Source organism: Dipodomys merriami, unplaced genomic scaffold, assembly GCF_024711535.1.
Source record: "Dipodomys merriami isolate MVZ:Mamm:240054 unplaced genomic scaffold, mDipMer1.0.p SCAF_121, whole genome shotgun sequence".
Classification (NCBI taxonomy): domain Eukaryota; kingdom Metazoa; phylum Chordata; class Mammalia; order Rodentia; family Heteromyidae; genus Dipodomys; species Dipodomys merriami.
The window spans coordinates 355,002-372,259 of NW_027202505.1; the positions used below are offsets into that span (position 1 = coordinate 355,002).

The 17,258-nt window shown below is 46.9% G+C and overlaps 2 protein-coding genes across 6 annotated transcripts in view; both read right to left on the bottom strand.

Moving 5' to 3' along the window:
• The window catches only part of LOC138823616 (nuclear autoantigenic sperm protein-like), a 29,698-nt gene extending 23,839 nt beyond the window's left edge, over positions 1-5,859 (bottom strand). For 2 of the 3 annotated variants that reach the window (XM_070017018.1, XM_070017017.1), the window contains exon 1: positions 5,693-5,841. In XM_070017018.1, coding sequence (XP_069873119.1) covers positions 5,693-5,751 — 59 coding nt within the window. In that variant the 5' untranslated portion in view covers positions 5,752-5,841. Of the gene's footprint in view, positions 1-5,692 lie in introns of all 3 variants that reach the window. The other variant, XM_070017019.1, reaches the window with a different exon arrangement.
• Positions 5,860-15,239: 9,380 nt separating this feature from the next.
• Positions 15,240-17,258, bottom strand: part of LOC138823617 (aldo-keto reductase family 1 member A1) — a 29,679-nt gene continuing 27,660 nt past the window's right edge. For all 3 annotated transcript variants that reach the window (XM_070017022.1, XM_070017021.1, XM_070017023.1), the window contains 4 exons: positions 16,628-16,827; positions 16,041-16,113; positions 15,788-15,874; positions 15,240-15,381 (listed from right to left, as the gene is read on the bottom strand). In XM_070017022.1, the coding sequence (XP_069873123.1) occupies positions 15,316-15,381; positions 15,788-15,874; positions 16,041-16,113; positions 16,628-16,827 (426 nt within the window). In that variant the 3' untranslated portion in view covers positions 15,240-15,315. The remainder of the gene's footprint in view (positions 15,382-15,787; positions 15,875-16,040; positions 16,114-16,627; positions 16,828-17,258) is intronic.

Genomic DNA, 17,258 nt, shown 5'->3' on the forward strand with positions numbered 1-17,258 from the left:
GAACTGGCAACAGTAGCTCACGCCTGTAACCCTACCTAGTCAGGAGCTGAGATCTGAGGCTCACAGTTTGAAGTGAAGCCAGACTGGGCAGGAAATCTGGCATGTGAGACTCTATTTTCAATTAACTGCTAACAATGCAGAAAGTGGAGCTGCAGCAAGAGGTAGAACACAGCCTTGCGCACCAGAAGCTCAGGGACAGCACCCAGGCCCTGAGTTCAAGCACACACTGGAATACACTGACATAAAAATCAATCTAAGGGGCTGGGAAGTTGGCTCAGTGGTAGAGCGCTTGCCTTGCATGCCTGAGGCCCTGGGTTCGATTCCTCAGCACCACATAAGAAAAAAGTCGGAAGTGGTGCTGTAGCTCAAGTGGTAGGTAGAGCGCTAGCCTTGAGCTGAAAAGCTGAGGGACAGTGCCCAGGCCCAGAGTTCAGGCCCCATGACCTGACCCAAAAAAAAAAAAAAAATCAATCTAAAATGAACATACACGCACCAGAGGTTGTGGTGTATATCTGTATGTAATCCCAGCTACAAGGGTGGTAGCATTTGGAAAGGAAGGAGATGGAAAGACTCGATGTCAGCCCCGCTTTAAAAAAAAAAGGGGGGGAGGGCTGGGAAGATGGCTCAGTGGTAGAGTGCTTGCGTTTTAGGCATGAGGCTCTGGGTTTCGATTCCTCAGCACCATAAAAGCAGAAAAAGGTGGAAGTGGCACTGTGGCTCAAGTGGTAGAGTGTTACCTTTGAGCTGAAGAGCTGAGGGACAGCACTCAGGCCCAGAGTTCAGGTTCCATGACCAACACCCCCCCCCCAAAAGCCAGACCTGATGACAAATTCCTGTAATAATTGAGAGGCAGGTGGGATGATAATGGAACAAGGTTGGCTGTCCATGGGCAAAGGGGAGAGCCTATATGAATAATAAACTAAAGCAAAAGAAACAAGGGCTCAAGTAATTAGGGTACCTGATTAGCAAGTATGAGGCTGAATGCAAACCCCAGTGACACACACACACACACACACACACACACACACACACACACACACACACACACACACACACACACACAAGTTAAAAGGTGCGGGTGGCTCACACCTGTAATCCTAGCTACTCAGGAGGCTGAGATCTGAGGATGGTGGTTCAAAACCAGCGTGGGCAGGAAAGTCCTTGAAGATGCTTATCTCCAATTAACCACCAGAAAACTGGAAGGGGCACTGTGGCTTAAATGGAAGAGACCTAGCCTTGAGCTGAAGAATTGAGGGACAGCTCCCAGGCCCAGAGTTCAAGCCCCATAACTGGAAAAAAAAAAAAAAAAAAAAAAAAAAAAAAAAAAAAGCAAAAGCATGCATCTAAGCTGGGCAGCAATGATTTACCCCATAATTCTAGCTACTCAGGAGTGTGAGATCTGTAGTATCATAGTTCAAAACCAGTAGGGCAGAAAAGTCCAAAGGAGTCTGAAACTGTAATTCATCAGCAAAATGTCAGACTAGAGGCATGGCTCAAGTAGTAGCCTTGCAAAAAAGCCAATAGAGTGTGCCATACCCCAAGTTCAAGCCCCAAAACCAAATAAAATAATAAAAGCACATGGAGCCTGCCATTGGACTGGATATAGTAGCACAAGTAACAATAGTACCAGCTTTTTTTTTTTTTGGAGTCCGGTTGTGGGACCTGAACTCTGACTCTGGGCCTGGGCACTGTCCCTTAGCTCTTCAGCTTAAGGCTAGCACTCTACCACTTGAGCCACAGCGCCACTTCCAGCTTTTTTCCTTTTGCTTATGTGGTGCTGAGGAATGAACCCGGGGCCTCAGGCATGCAAGGCAAGCACTCTACCACTGAGCCACCTTCCCAGCCCAACAATAGTACCAGCTGTGAGCAGAAAAGAGCTGGGAGAAACTAAATTCTGTTTCTATCAAGACCTAGCTGCCTTCCAAAACTGAAATTTCTGCTGCAGATTTAAATGAGAATATTTTGAGGGTTTCAGGTTAATGCAGAGATGCAGATACAACTGATTTTTGTATTGATTTCAGATCCTACAACTTTGCTTAACTTACTCATTAGTTATAGCAGATTTTTCCTTTCTTTTTTTTGGGTGGGTGGAGAGGAAAATCTTTAGAGTGAATCCAAGTTGTTTTGGTGTTGAGTTGCAAGGATAGACAGGCACTATACCAACTTTAACTATGCCACTAACTCCTTAACTCTGTTTTTTGAATAGTGTTGCTTTTTGCCCAGCCCAGCCAAAACAGCTTCCAGTGTAGCTCAAAGGCATGTGTCACTACATCCACCTTTTTATTGGTTGAGAGAGGGGGGGTCTCACAAATGTTTTTTGTCTAGGCTGGCCTCAAGTCATGATCCTTTTAATCTTCACTTCTTCAGAAGCTATGATTAGAAATGTATGTGCTACTATTCCAAAATACTGTGAAATTTTTTTTGGTCGTTCGTGGGGCCTGTACTCTGGGTCTGGGCGCTGTCCCTCAGCTCTTCAGCTCAAGGCAAGCGCTCTACCACTTGAGCCACAGCACCACTTCTGGCTTTTTCTGCTTATGGCTTATGTGGTGCTAAGGAATCAAACCCAGGGCCTCATGCATTCAAGGCAAGCACTCTACCACCGAGCCACCATCCCAGCCCCAATACTGTGAAATTTATGTAATTACTTAGTCACAATTAAAAAAAAAAAAAAAAGAAATGCATGTGCTAAGGCTGGGAGGTGGCTCAGTGGTAGAGTGCTTGCCTTGCATGCATGAGGCCCTGGGTTCGATTCCTTAGCACCACATAAGCAGAAAAGGCTGGAAGTGGCGCTGTGGCTCAATGGTAGAGTGCTTGCCTTGAGCTGAAGAATAGTTCCTAGGCCCACAGTTCAAGCCCCATGACTGACAAAAATAAATAAAGAAATGCATATCCTACCCATGCCTGGCTTAGTGTGGATCCAGATTTTAAAGCAGTAAATGGAGAATACTTTGGGACACACATTTCACAAAAGACAAAGACTAGAAGATGACACACACACTAAACTCTCTTAAAGAATAAGATCTAGGACTGGGAGGTTGGCTCAGTGGTAGAGTGCTTGCCTTGCATGCATGAGGCCCTGGGTACGATTCCTCAGAACCACATAAGTAGAAAAAGCCAGAAGTGGCACTCTGGCTCAAGAGGTAAAATGCTAGCTTTAAGCTAAAGAGCTGAGAGACAGTGCCCAGGCCCAGAGTTCAAGCCCCACGACTGGCAAAAAAAAAAAAAAAAAAAAAAAAGAAAGAAAGAAAAGATCTAATTCTTTCATAATTATGAGCTGGTGGTTCTCACCTGTAATTCTAGCCCTCAGAAGGCAGAGGCAAGAGAATCAGGAGTTGAAGACAGCCTGAGTTACATAACACCCTATACTTCTTAACATAAAAGAATTGAGGACCATTTAGTCCATTTGGTTTTCTGCTCAGATCTCAGCCTCTTGAGTAGCTAGGATTACAAGTGTGAGCCATTATTTCTGCATTCTTAGATTTTTCTCACCTTCCAAAGGTGGGCACTGGTGGTTCATGCCTGTAATCCTAGTCAGGAAACAGATCTGAGGATCTCAGTTCAAAGCCAGCCCAGGCAGGAATGTCCATGAGACTCCTATCTCCAATTAACCACTAGAAAACTAGAAGTAGAGCTATAGCTCAAAATGGTAGTATGCTAGTCATGAACACAAAAGCAAGGACATTGCCTAGACCAAGTTCAAGTCCCAAGACCTACAAAAAACTATTTCACACTATAATCATGTATAAAAAAATAAAATTTTTGGGCTGGGAAGGTGGCTCAGTGGTAGAGCGTTTGCCTTGCATGCATGAGGCCCTGGGTTCAATTCCTCAGCACCACATATGCAGAAAAAGCCAGAAGTGGTGCTGTGGCTCAAGTGGTAGAGCGCTAGCCTTGAGCTGAACAGCTCAGGTATAGAGCCCAGGCCCAACTGAACAAAAAGAAAGAAAGAAAAGAAAGAAAGAAAGAAAGAAAGAAGAAAAAGAAATGTGGTAGAGTGCTTGCCTAGCATGCATGAAGCTCTGAGTTCAATTCCTCAATATTACATAAACAGAAAAAGCTAGGGCTGGGAAGGTGGCTCAGTGGTAGAGCACTTTCCTTGCATGCATGAGGCCCTGGGTTCGATTCCTCAGCACCACATAAGCAAAAAGAAAAAAGCCAGAAGTGGCGCTGTGGCTCAAGTGGTAGAGCGCTAGCCTTGAGCTGAAGAGCTGAAGGACGGCGCTCAGGCCCAGAGTTCAGGCCCCACCACTGGACTCAAAAAAAAAAAAAAAGAAAGAAAGAAAAAGAAAAAGCCAGAAGTGGTGCTGTGGCTCAAGTGGTAGAGTCCTAACCTTGAGCAAAAGAAGCTCGGGGACAGTGCCCAGGTCCTGAGTTCAAGCCCCAGGTCTGACAAAAAAAAAAAGTGAAGACACCTGTACACAGAATGTGGTAAATGTTGTCTAGGAAGCACTACAGAAAATAACTCTCTTCATAATACAACACAACTCACAATGCCACTCTAAGGAAAAAATGAGGAGACAAAAGTTAATTCTGAAATTGAAGTTCTCAAATGATCCTGAGGGTGGTTTGACAATCACTTGCTTCTCATGAATCTACTAGGAAACAAACCAAAAAGTGGTAAGACACACAAAGGCCAAAAAACTCAGCTAACTGTAAATATACTGTGTAATGTCAATTGGGATGTACATCTTGAGAAAACCGATTTAAAAAAAAAGTCCCTGTACACTCAGAAGGATGAGTTATCAGACCTGTTGTATCGAAAACAGAACTTGTATTATAGAATATATGAGTGATTCCACACTCCGAAAAATTCAGTGTCTGAGTAACAACATGCCTTTCCATGCAATTACATTTTCTTCGCCTTCGGGATCTTTCACTAATCCTGCTTGTACACAGCCGACTCACCCAGCAAGAAAACACGGCTGACCAGTGGAAGGAGTTCCACGCAGCGCTAACAGAATACTCTCCAGGTTCGCATAATATCTCCCTGAAGCAACCAAGTTTAATGCTCACGTTGTGTAAAGCACCGCGATGCTCCCCAACTACGTGAGAGCCTGAGGTGGGGAAGGAGGCGCGGGAAACCAGCCACACCGCGCCACCCACGGCGGAAATCCACCAAACAATGGAGTTTTCCCGCCTCCTCAAGGTTCGGCCCCCTGCTCCACAACTGGCTAAAGGGAACCAAACGCTCGAGCGCTAAGCCCCGCCCCGCCCTCTGCGAAGCCCCGCCCACCCTGGCCCTCCGGTCCGGCCTCCCTCCTCGTGCAGTTTTTTTTTTTTTTTTGGCGCCAAATCTGTTGATTATATTCCCAGCTCTTCTGGGGACTTCCAGAAGGGCCACGCTACTACTGCGCTGACAAGTAGGGACGTCGAGGCACGCCGGCACGCCAGGACCCCGCCCCCCCATTGGAAGCCCCGGGCCGGGGATGGGAAGGAGAGGGGTAGGCGATGGAGACAGCCGCCGCTGCCCCCGGCAAGATGGCGGCCGCAGAAAGCGGGGCAGGGGGCGCCAGCCGCCCGCCGGAGTCGCCAGTGCGCGGGCTCTCGGGAAGCGGCTTCCCCAGCGGCCAAGCCTCCCCGACATCGCCAGCGGCTTGCCGGGAGGCAGCCCTCCCACCACCCGACTACCCTTCCCACACAACAGCAGCCCTCCCAGACTGGCCGGAGTCTAGCCCGCCACAGCCCCGCTTACTTGTCTGCGGAAACCAGCTCCGCGGCGATAGCAGCAGTGGCTGTGGACTCTGTGGCCATCGTTCCCCTGAGGTGGTGGAACGCTGCGCGGGGATAAAGCCTGTGAGGAAAACAGGGAATTTGGGACGCCAGGGAGCAATGCGGGGAACAGAAAATGGCAGATTGGAGACCCCGCGCGTCTGGAGCCCTCCTATATACCCAAGCCTCGGCCCCGCCCATCCACTTCCGGATCCTCCCCCTCGGATTTAAAGGGACAGGACTCAACCCCCTTTTCTATCCCAAGGACACCTCCCACCCTAGTCTCGTTAGTGCCTTCCCGACCTGACCTGCCTTCCTTCAGGAGAACAGCTTCCTGCTTCTATAGGGAGTCTAGTTAGGGAACGAGAATGTTGGTACAACCCCTCACGGGGTGCCAGCCTGCAGCTTCCACGTGAAGCCGGTGCTATTCTGCGAGTGTTCGACGAGTAGCCGAACGCCTTCTCACCCAAGAAGGTGACTCAGATTTTTCTCTACTTCCTCTCAGTACTAACGTATAGACACGCCAGAGCGCTGCACGAGTGCAGCAGCAACGGCTAGAAACGACCTCCCCGAGAAGCGTGGCTCTGGGCCTCCGCAACTAATGACGCAAAAAGTTGCTGGCCTAGGATTGGCTGCAGCTGAAATTACCGCGCTTCATTTAAAGCGCAGTGGGGCGGGGGGAGGGGGCGGAATGCGGTTGGCTTCTCTGTGTGGACTCGCCCCCTTTGTCTGGCCCAATCCACTGGTGTCATCCTGTTAAATCACGCTACCCAGATTCCAATTCTGACTAGTTCTAGCTCCTTTGAAACCAATCCAGGCTTACAATTTGTTAAATATCTATTATGCCCAAGGGTGTTTAAACGCTTTAAAGCTATCTTTTTTTTGTTGTTTTTTGTCGGTCATGGGGCTTGAACTCTAGACCTCCGCGCTGTCCCTCAGCAATTCAGCTCAAGGCTAGCGCTCTACCACTTGAACCACTACACCACTTCCGGCTTTTTTTCCTGCTTATGTGTGATAAGGAATCGAACCCAGGGCCTCATACACGTAAGGCAAGCACTCTACCACTGAGCCACCTTCCCAGCCCAAAGCTATTGGTGTTGTTTTAGCCCCTTTCCCTCCCCTCTCCCCCAGTCCTGTGGCTTGAACTCAGGGCCTAGGCACTGTCCCTCAGCTTTTTTTTTTTTTTTTTTTTTGTCGGTTGTGGGGCCTGAACTCTGGGCCTGGGCACTGTGTCAGCTCAAGGCTAGCACTCTACCACTTGAGCCACTGTTACCCTTCCAGCTTATTCTGTTTATGTAGTACTGAGGAATCCAACTCAGGTCTCATTCATGCTAGGGAAGCACTCTACCACTAAGCCACATTCCCAACCCTGTTTGAGTCTTAACAGAACCAATACTAGTGAGACTGGTGTTAGTCCCATTTCATAGATAGAAACTAAGGTGAGCCTTAGTTTCATGCCTGTTCAAAAGCCAACTTGGGCAGGAAAGTCCATGAGACTCTTTTAGTTTTTATTTTTTATTTTTTTGGGTCCGGTCCTGGGGCCTGAACTATGGACCTGGGCACTGTCCCTCAGCTCTTCAGCTCAAGGCTAGCGCTCTACCACTTGAGCCACAGCACCACTTCCGGCTTTTTTCTTTTTACTTATGTGGTGCTGAGGAATCAAACCAAGGGCCTTAGGCATGCAAGGCAAGCACTGTACCACTGAGCCACCTTCCCAGCCCTGTCCATGAGACTTGTATCTCCAATTAAATATCAAAAAGCCAGAAATGGCACTGGAGTTCAAAGTGGTAAGTACTAATCTTTAGCAAAAAAGCCAAGGGACCAGCCCGCTGCCCATGGCTCACACCTGTAATCCTAGCTACTCAGGAGGCTGAGATCTGAGGATTGCAGTTCTAAGCCAGCCCAGGCAGGAAAGCCTGTGAGACTCATCTCCAGGGACAGTGCCCAGGCCCAGAGTTCAAGGCCCACAACTGACAAAAAAAAAAAAAGCTAAGGGATCATGACCAGGCCTTGAGTTCAAACCCCAGGATAGGATGTATACTAAAAAAGAATAGAAACTAAGAGGTAGAAGCAAGGTTTGACTTGCTCAAAAAAAAAAAAAAAAAAACCACCAGAAAAGGGATGGGAAGGGAAACAAAGGAGGAGGCAACAATGCTTGATAAGAAATGTACTCAATACCTTGTCCATGTAATTGTACCCCTCTGTACGGTATTTTCTTTTTTTTTTGGGGTCCGGTCATGGGGCCTGAACTCTGGGCCTGGGTGCTGTCCCTCAGCTCTTCAGCTCAAGGCTAGCGCTCTACCACTTGAGCCACAGCGCCACTTCCGGCTTTTTTCTTTTTGCTTATGTGGTGCTTAGGAATCGAACCCAGGGCTTTGAGCATGCAAGGCGAGCGCTCTACCACTGAGCCACCTTCCCAGCCCCTGTATGGTATTTTCACAATAAAAAAAAAAAAAAGCCAGAAGTTGGTAATGGCTAACAGTGTGCATCATTTTCTGAGTAAGAGATTTCAGCTTCTTTTCCTGAAAGCTGGCTAAGTGAAATATGTCTGTCAGTCTGAAAAGCTGCACTCCCTTGATCCCTGAGCATCCACTTATTCCCTTCCAGTCTAGTGATTAGAGTAGGACAGGGGTGGTTATTTTCTTTCAGGCTTAAGGATACTTACTGGTAAAGGTTCCCAGAAATGACTGTTATCCAGGCTCCCAAGGCTCAAGCAGGTCAAATTGTTTGGGGTTATAGAGCCAGGCCTAAAAATGACAATTCCAGACTTGGCCTATTCTATTATTAGCTCTATGGCTTAAGACAAGCCTTGTAACTTTTTTTTGGGGGGGAGGGGTTGTGGGACTTGAACTATGGGCCAGGGAACTGTCCCTCAACTCTTAAGCTCAAGGCTAGCACTCTACCACTTGAGCCACAGTACCACTTCCAGTTTTCTGAGTGGTTTATTAGAAGTAAGAGTCTCACTAACATCAGGGACAGTGACTCACGCCTGTAATCCTACCTACTCAGCAGGCTGAAATTTGAGGATACAGTTCAAAGCCAGCCCAGGTAGGGAAGTCCATGAGAATCTTATCTCCAATAAACTACTCAGAAAACAGGAAGTGATTAACTGGTAGAGTGCTCGACTTGAGCTGAGGGATAGTACCCAGGCCCAGAATTGAAGCCCCGCCACCGACAAAAAAAAAAAAGAAGAGTCTCATGGAATTTCTTGCCTCAGTGGACTTTCTTGCCTGGGCTGGCTTTGAACTGCAATCCTCATATCTCAGCCTCCTGAGCAGCTAGGATTACAGGTGTGAGCCATCGGCACCTGGCCGCCTGGTAACTTTTTAAGAGTAAATGTACAGGGCTGGGAAGGTGGCTCAGTGGTAGAGTGCTTGCCTCACATGCATGAGTTCAAGCTCCACAACTGACAAAAGAAAAAAAAAAAAAAAAAGAGTAAACGTACAGTAACATCAGTGTCCACCTCTTCTGGGTGTTGTGAGGATTTAAGGTCATTAGCGCTATTCCTATCTCATACAAAGCACTGAGCAGCTGTATCATGCTGACTGGGGGTTCAGATAAAATGATATTTCTCCAGAGTCTGCAGACAGCACTGGAGCCTAATATTAAACCAATACTCGTTGAACACCAGTGATATACAACATTGTTTTTCTTTTTAGTGATGCTGGGGTTTGAACTCAAGACCATCACACTTCTTAGGCAGGCACTATGCCATACCTCATGCCCTGATATTTTGCTGGTTATTTTGGGGATAGGAGTCTAGCAAATCTTTCTACCTGGGCTGGCCTCCCAACCTTGATCTTCCACATCTCAGTCCTCAAGTACCTAGGACTACAAGCATAGGCCATCTATGTCCAGCTCATGTATTTTTCTTTTTTTTTTTTAATTTTGTAGGTTTTATTATTTTATCAAGTATGCAACATTGAAATCCCAAATGTTTAATTACACATTGCTTTAATGTACTTGCTTACTTGACTACCTACTTAGGTGTGATTGTGTTCTGCCACTTCTGGCTTTTTTTTTTTTTTTTGCTTAGGTGGTGCTGGGGAATTGAACCCAGGGCCTTATGCATGCAAGGCAAGCACTCTACCACTGAGCCACCTTCCCAGCCCCCCAGCTCATGTATTTTTCTTAAAGAGGGGCTGGGAAGGTGGCTCAGTGGTAGAGCGCTTGCCTTGCATGCCTGAGGCCCTGGGTTCAATTCCTCAGCACCACATAAGCAAAAAGAAAAAAGCCGGAAGTGGTGCTGTGGCTCAAGTGGTAGAGTGTTAGCCTTGAGCTGAAGAGCTGAGGGACAGTGCCCAGGCCCAGAGTTCAGGCCCCACAACCGGACCCAAAAAAAAAAAAAAAAAAAGAAAAAGAATTTTTCTTAAAGAAAAAATTTCAAGCAGACAAATCCAGAAAAGTATCTCCAATTAACCAGCAAAAGGCTGGTTTAAAAAGCCTCCATAGGGGCACCAGTGGCTCATGCCTGTAATCCTAGCTACTCAGGAGGCTGAGATCTGAGGATTGCGGTTCAAAGCCAGCCTAGGCAGGAAAGTCCCTGAAACACTTATCTCCAATAAACCACCAGAAAACCGGAAGTGGTGCTATAGCCCAAGTGATAGAGTGCTTGCCTTGAGCTGAAGAGCCGAGAGACAGCGCTCAGGCCCAGAGTTCAAGCCCCACCACTGACAAAAAAAAAAAAAAAAGCCTCCATAGAGCATGAGCCTGTGAGCAGAATAAGCCAAGCTAGAGCATGAAGCGCACAATTGACGTCCTAGTTCTGGTATACACACAGGCACACAGACACAGACACAGACACACAACTGTTGAAATTCTAAAAGCAATTCATAAAAACTGTAGGTTCACAATGCATTGTCTCATGTTGAAATGTGCATTCCTTAGAAGATAAAGTAATAGGGGCTGCCTTAGAAGATAAAGTAATAGGGGCTGGGAAGATGGCTCAGTGGTAGAGCGCTCGCCTTGCATGCATGAGGCACTGGGTTCAATTCCTCAGAACCACATAAGCAAAAAAGAAAAAAGCCGGAAGTGGTGCTGTGGCTCAAGTGGTAGAATGCTAGCCTTGAGCTGAAGATCTGAGGGACAGCGCCCAGGCCCAGAGTTAGGTCCCATGACCGGACCAAAAAAAAAAAAAAAAAAGAAGATAAAGTAATAGATGAGGGGTAGGTCTGATAAGAAAAATTGTGCACCAGGATTTGGGAAGGTGGCTCAGTGGTACAATGCTTGCCTTGCATGCATGAGGCCCTGGGTTCAGTTCCTGAGCACCACATAAGCAGAAAAAGCTGGAAGTGGTGCTGTGGCTCAAGTGGTGGAGCACTAGCCTTGAGCTGAAGAGCTGAGGGACAGCACCCAGGCCCATAGTTCAAGCCCCACGACCGATAACTTAAAAATAAAAAATAAAAAAAATAAAAAATTTGTGCACCAGGTGTTGGTGACTCACACCTAAAATCCTACCTACTCAGGAGGCTGAGATCTTGAGTATTACAATTTTTTTTTTTTGGGGGGGGGGAGGCCTCCGGCCATGGGGCCTAAACTCTGGGCCTCAGCTTTTCAGCTCAAGGCTAGCACTCTACCACTTGACCCACAGTGCCACTTCCAGCTTTTTTATTTTTTCTGCTTATGTGGTGCTGAGGAATCGAACCCAGTACCTCATGCATGCAAGGCAAGCGCTCTACCACTGAGCCACCTTCCCAGCCCTGAGTATTACAATTTTAAAGCTAACCTGGACAGAAAAATCCATGAGACTTTTTACCTCCAATTAGCAACCAAAAAAGCCAGAACAAATATGGCTCAAATTGTAGAGCACTAGCCTTGAGCAAAAAACTTCAGGGACGGGGCTGGGAAGGTGGCTCAGTAGAGTGCTTGCCTCGCATGCATGAGGCCCTGGGTTTGATTCCTCAGCACCACATGAACAAAAAAGTCAGAAGTGGCGCTGTGGCTGAAGTGGTAAAGCGCTAGACTTGAGCTGAATAGCTAAGGTACAGCGCCCAAGTCCAGAGTTCAAGCCTCCCGACTGACCAAAAAAACACCAAAAAAAAAAAAAAAAAAACCCTCAGGGACAGCACCCAAGTCCTGAGTTTAAGTCCCAGGTGTCTGTCTGTCTGTCTGTCTGTCTGTCTGTCTGTCTCTCTCTCTCTCTCTCTCTCTCACACACACACACACACACACACACACACACACATTTTAAAAAATGGGGATATGGTAGTGCTAGGGTCTGGACAAATCTAAGGCAAGTTCTAGGCAAGTACTCTACCACTGAGTTACATCCCCAGCCCATTGCAATTTTTTTTCTTTTTGTCAGTCATGGGACCTGAACTCTGGGCCTGGGTGCTGTCCCTCAGCTCTTAAGCTCAAGGCTAGCAACCTACCACTTGAGCCACGGCGCCACTTCCGGCTTTTTCTGCTTATGTGGTGCTGAGGAATCGAACTCAGGGACTCATGCATGCATGCAAGGTAAGCACTCTACCACTGAGTCACCTTCCCAGTCCCCCAATGCAATTTTTTATCGTCTCATTTTAAATTCTAACTAGTTGCAGTGGCTTTCTTCTATAGTCTCAGCTATTCAAAAGACTAAGACCTGAAGGACTGTGGCTTGAAACCAACCCACAGAACAAGCAGGAAAGTTTGTAAGACTTCATCTCCAAAATAACCAGTAAATAGCAGAGTTGAAGATATAGCTCAAGCAGAGCAAAGTCCAAGAGCCCCCCTCCTAAAAGTGACTTTCCATCTTTCTCTACCTATTGTTTTACAACTGTAATGTACTTTCCACTATGTGAGGTCTATTTTGTTGTTATGCCTAGAGATTGAACCCAGGGCCTGAGTAAGCTGCTCACATACTCTACCAAGTTAAATACAGACCTAGGTTTGTGTTTCTAAAACACAAACCATACCATGTTACTCTTGCTCAAAATCCTTTCATGGGTTCAATAAAATTAAAGATTAAGGGCTGAGAAGTTGGCTCAATCAGTAGTAGAGTGCTTGCCTTGCATGCATGAGGCCCTGGGTTCGATTCCTCAGCACCACATAAGCAGAAAATAGCCAGAAATGGCGCTGTGGCTCAAGTGGTAGGGCACTAGCCTTGAGCTGAAGAGCTGAGGGACAGTGCCCAAGCCCAGAGTTCAGCCCCACAACCGACAAAAAAAAAATTTAAAAATTAAAAATATCTATCAGGCCAGGCGCTGGTAGCTCACACTTGTAATCCTAGCTGCTCAGGAGGCTGAGATCTGAGGATCATGGTTCAAAGCCAGCCCGGGCAGGAAAGTCCGTGAGACTCTTATCTCCAATAAACCACCAGAAAACCGGAAGTGGCACTGTAGCTCAAGTGGTAGAGTGCTCCCCTTGAGCTGAAAAGCTGAGGGACAGTGCTGAGGCCCAGAGTTCAAGCCCCATGACAGACAAAAAAAAAGGGGGGGGGGAATTCACTAAACCTCACCTTAATGCGGTGACACATCTAGTATAAAGTGGGACTTTAGCCAGGCATTAGTGGCTCACACCTGTGATCCTAGCTACTCAGGAAGCTGAGATCTAAGGATCACGGTTCAAAGCCAGCCAAGGAAGGTAAGTCCATAAGAAAAAAAAAAAAGTTGGAGGTGGAGCAGGTAGAACTGTGGCTCAAGGGCTGGGAAGGTGGCTCAGTGGTAGAGCGCTTGCCTTGCATGCCTGAGGCCCTGGGTTCAATTCCTCAGTACCACATAAAGAAAAAAGCCGGAAGTGGCACTGTGGCTCAAGTGGTAGAAGCATTAGCCTTGAGCTGAAGAGCTGAGGGACAGCGCCCAGACCCAGAGTTCAGGCCCCAAGACCGGACCCAAAAAAAAAAAAAAAAAAGAACTGTGGCTAAGTGGTAGAGCGCAAGCCTTGAATGAATGAAGCTCTGGCTAGGCACTGGTGGCTCATACCTAAAATCCTAGCTACTCAGGAGGCTTAGATCTGAGGATCAAAGTTCAAAGCCAGCTTAGGCAGAAAATTCCTTAAGATTCTAATCTCTAATTAATCACCAGAAACCCAGAAGTGGTGCTCTGGCTCAAAGTGGTAGAGTGCTAGCCTTAAACAAAAGAGCTCAGATATAGCGGCCAGGCCCCAAGTTCAAGCCCCAAAACCAACAAAAAACTGTGGCTCAGGGCTGGGAAGGTGGCTCAGTGGTAGAGCGCTTACCTTGCATGCTCGAGGTCCTGGGTTCGATTCCTCAGCACTACATAAGCAAAAAGAAAAAAGCCGGATGTGGTGCTGTGGCTCAAGTGGTAGAGCGCTAGCCTTGAGCTGAAGAGCTGAGGGACAGCGCCCAGGCCCAGAGTTCAGGCCCCACGACCGGACCCAAAAAAAAACAACAAAACTGTGACTCAAAGTGGTAGAGCACTAGCCTTGAACAGAAAAGCTCAGAGCACCAAGACCCTAAGTCCAAGCCCCATGACTGACCAAAAAAAAAAAAAAGTTCAGTACTCAGACCCTGAGTTCAAGACCCATTGCCAGCACACACACACACACACACACACACACACACACACACACGTTGAAGTTTAGAACAAGTTTGGTTATTTGCCAAAAAAAAACTCTCTAAAATTTAATTATTGGGAGCCTGGTGCTGGTGGCTCACACCTGTAACCCTAGCTACTCAGGAAGCTGCAATCTGAGGATCACGGTTCAAAGCCAACCTGGGCCAGAATGTCCACGAGACTCTGATCTCTAATAAACCACTAGAAAATGGGAAGAGGCACTGTGATAGAGTGCTTGCGTTGAGCTGAAGAACTGAGGGATAGCACCCAGGCCCAGTGTTCAAGCCCCACGACCGACAAAAAAACAAAACAATAAAAAAAATTAATTATTGGTAGCCTCTGATAGGACTACAACTATAAAGTACTTGAAATAGCACCCAGGGTTGGGTGACAAGCTTTGGGCCTGACCCTGCCTCCTTCTGTTAGCTTATACACAGAGAGAAGTCATTGTTGCTACTTTTTGTGATTTTACGAGCTGGAACCCCAAAACTTTTGTGCTGGTACTGGTACTTAAACTCATAGTGTTAGCTTTTTCATTCAAGGATGGTACAGCTTCACTTCTGGCTTTTTGTTTGTTACTGAGAGATAACTCTTAAGGAGATTTTTCGCCTAGGCTAGCTTCAAACCACAATCCTCAGTTCTCAACCTTCTGAGTAGCTAGGATTACATGCATGAGACAATGGTACCCAGCTCCCAAAACTTGTGAATATACTTTTTCAGTTCTTCATATTCCTAAACTTAGGGCAATGATCAGGGAGTGGGGGTTGTCACAGGGCCACAGAACAGTCAGTGAGGCTGATGATCACGATTCTCAGGTGACTACAATTCTAGGGAGAAATGCACCACTACCAAGTGCCACTAGATGGTGCTACTCAAAGCAGAATTCAGATTCCAGCAGGCCCTTCCAGATCCAATAAAGATAATGAAGAGTAAACTGTAAGGGCAGGTAACACAAAGCAGCAGCCCTATAACTGTCATCTCTGTGGGTAACACCTTCCATCCCAGGCCCCACCAGGCAAGTATGTCAAGCAAACAGTGTGGATGTTCCAATGGCTTTATTGACTCCCTTTTTCTGGGAGTGGCAGGCAGTTACTTAGCTGGAGGTAAGCCAAGCTCAGTAAGGGTCATTAAAGGGGTACAGACAGTGTCCTGCATCTCTTGGAACCCTCTTCCCATCCACCTAGAAAGAGAGATGACTCCATTAGCAAGGGCTGACATTCCAAAGACCCCAGCATTCCCCCTAAACTTTACTTTGCTATACCTATGTATAGTACTTGGTCAGATGACAGTGGCTGGGACCCCAGCCTTAGAAGATGCCACAGAATCAACACGTATCAAATCATTTCACTGGGTTAAAATTTGACTGGACTGGAGAAGTTATAAAGAAGATATAAAGCAGAATTCAGACTCATAGCCTGCATGCCTTCACTGGGGCTCAATTCACTGACCTCAAAAAAGAAACCATTGTATCCAGGATAGCAATCTCACCAATATCTTGTCTCTCCTCTACTCATCAGGCCTGAGGCAAGACCTGCGTTTAACCGCTCCCCAAATCTCTCATTCTCTGGGAGGTGATGAATCCTTACCGTAATCATGGGCACAATATATCGCCAATTTTTGTTCAGGGCATCTAGTTGCTTCATATCTTCTGGGCTAAAGGTGAAGTCAAACACCTAGGAACAAAAAAAGCCAGCAGTGTGCCTTTTTTTTTTCTTCTTCTGTGTGGCACAGTGTTCATGCTTGCTAGCTAGTTAGCACTGAGACACTTGAACCATTTCCCCAGCCTAACATTGTCTAGGCATAGTTGGAGTAAAGAAGATAGAACCTATTATCAAGTACCTGGATATTCTGAAGGATACGAGAAGGAGTGATACTTTTAGGGATGCAAATCACTTTCCGCTGGACCTGCCACCTAAATTAGGGATAAAGGTAAATGAGAAAGAATCAGTATTCAGACATTGTTTTGTTCTCCATGCAGCCTTCCCTAAAATCTTGGAACACCTAGAGCCCCACTGGAATGGAATGAGAAACATACATCAGAACAGCCTCCCAAGAGATCACATAGCAAGGTTTCAACCTCACCCAGATAAAGAATCCCTTAAGCTGGGCACCGGTGGCTCACACCTGTGATCCTAGCTACTCAGGAGGTTGAGATCTGAGGATCAAGGTTCAAAGCCAGCCCAGCCAGGAAAGTCTGTGATACTCTTAGATCCAATAAAAACCACCAGAAAACCGGAAGTGGTGCTGTGGCTCAAGCGGTAGAGCGCTCACCTTCAGCTGAAGAGCTAAGGGACAGCACTCAGGCCCAGAGTTCAAGCCCCATGACCAAAAAAAAAAAAAAAAAAAAAATCCCTTAATCTTTTCCTCCCACCTGGGAGCACTCTCCTTTCAGAGTCTCTTTACCCATTCTCAAGAATGCTCCCCACCTGAGCAAGATCTGAGCTGGAGATCTGCCATACTTTTCAGCCAGTGCCAGGACTACCGGATCCTCAAGCAAGACAGGCTCATCAGGATGTCGCCAAGCCCGATCAGAGGAACCCAAAGGGCTATAAGCAGTCACCTCCAGGCCGCGTGCTTGGCAGTGGGCAATAAGCTCATTCTGAGCCAGGTATGGGTGGCATTCCACCTGAACCAAGGAAGAACCCATTATCATGGAATGGCCATGCTCAGCTTACTTGGCCCCTCCAATACATGCATATCTAGACTAGCCCTTCAGAGATTAATCCCTAGCACTCTTCAGCCACTTTTTGTTTGTTTTTATTATTATTTCCTTTGTTGTTGTTGCCAGTCCTGGGGCTAGTACTCAGGGCCTGGGACTGTCCTAGAGCTTTTTTGCTCAAGGCTAAGCACTCTACCACTTGAGTCACAGTGCAACTTCCAGCTTTTGTTTATGTGGTGCTGAGGAATCAAACCCAGGGCTTCCTGCATGCTAGGCAAGCACTCTAGTACTGAGCCACCTTCCCAGCCCTCTTCAGCCACTTTTTAAAATGATTTTCCAATGGTGGCCTCATTCTCTCCCAGGACTTGAAACCCAACTTTATGTATTAACACTCTGAC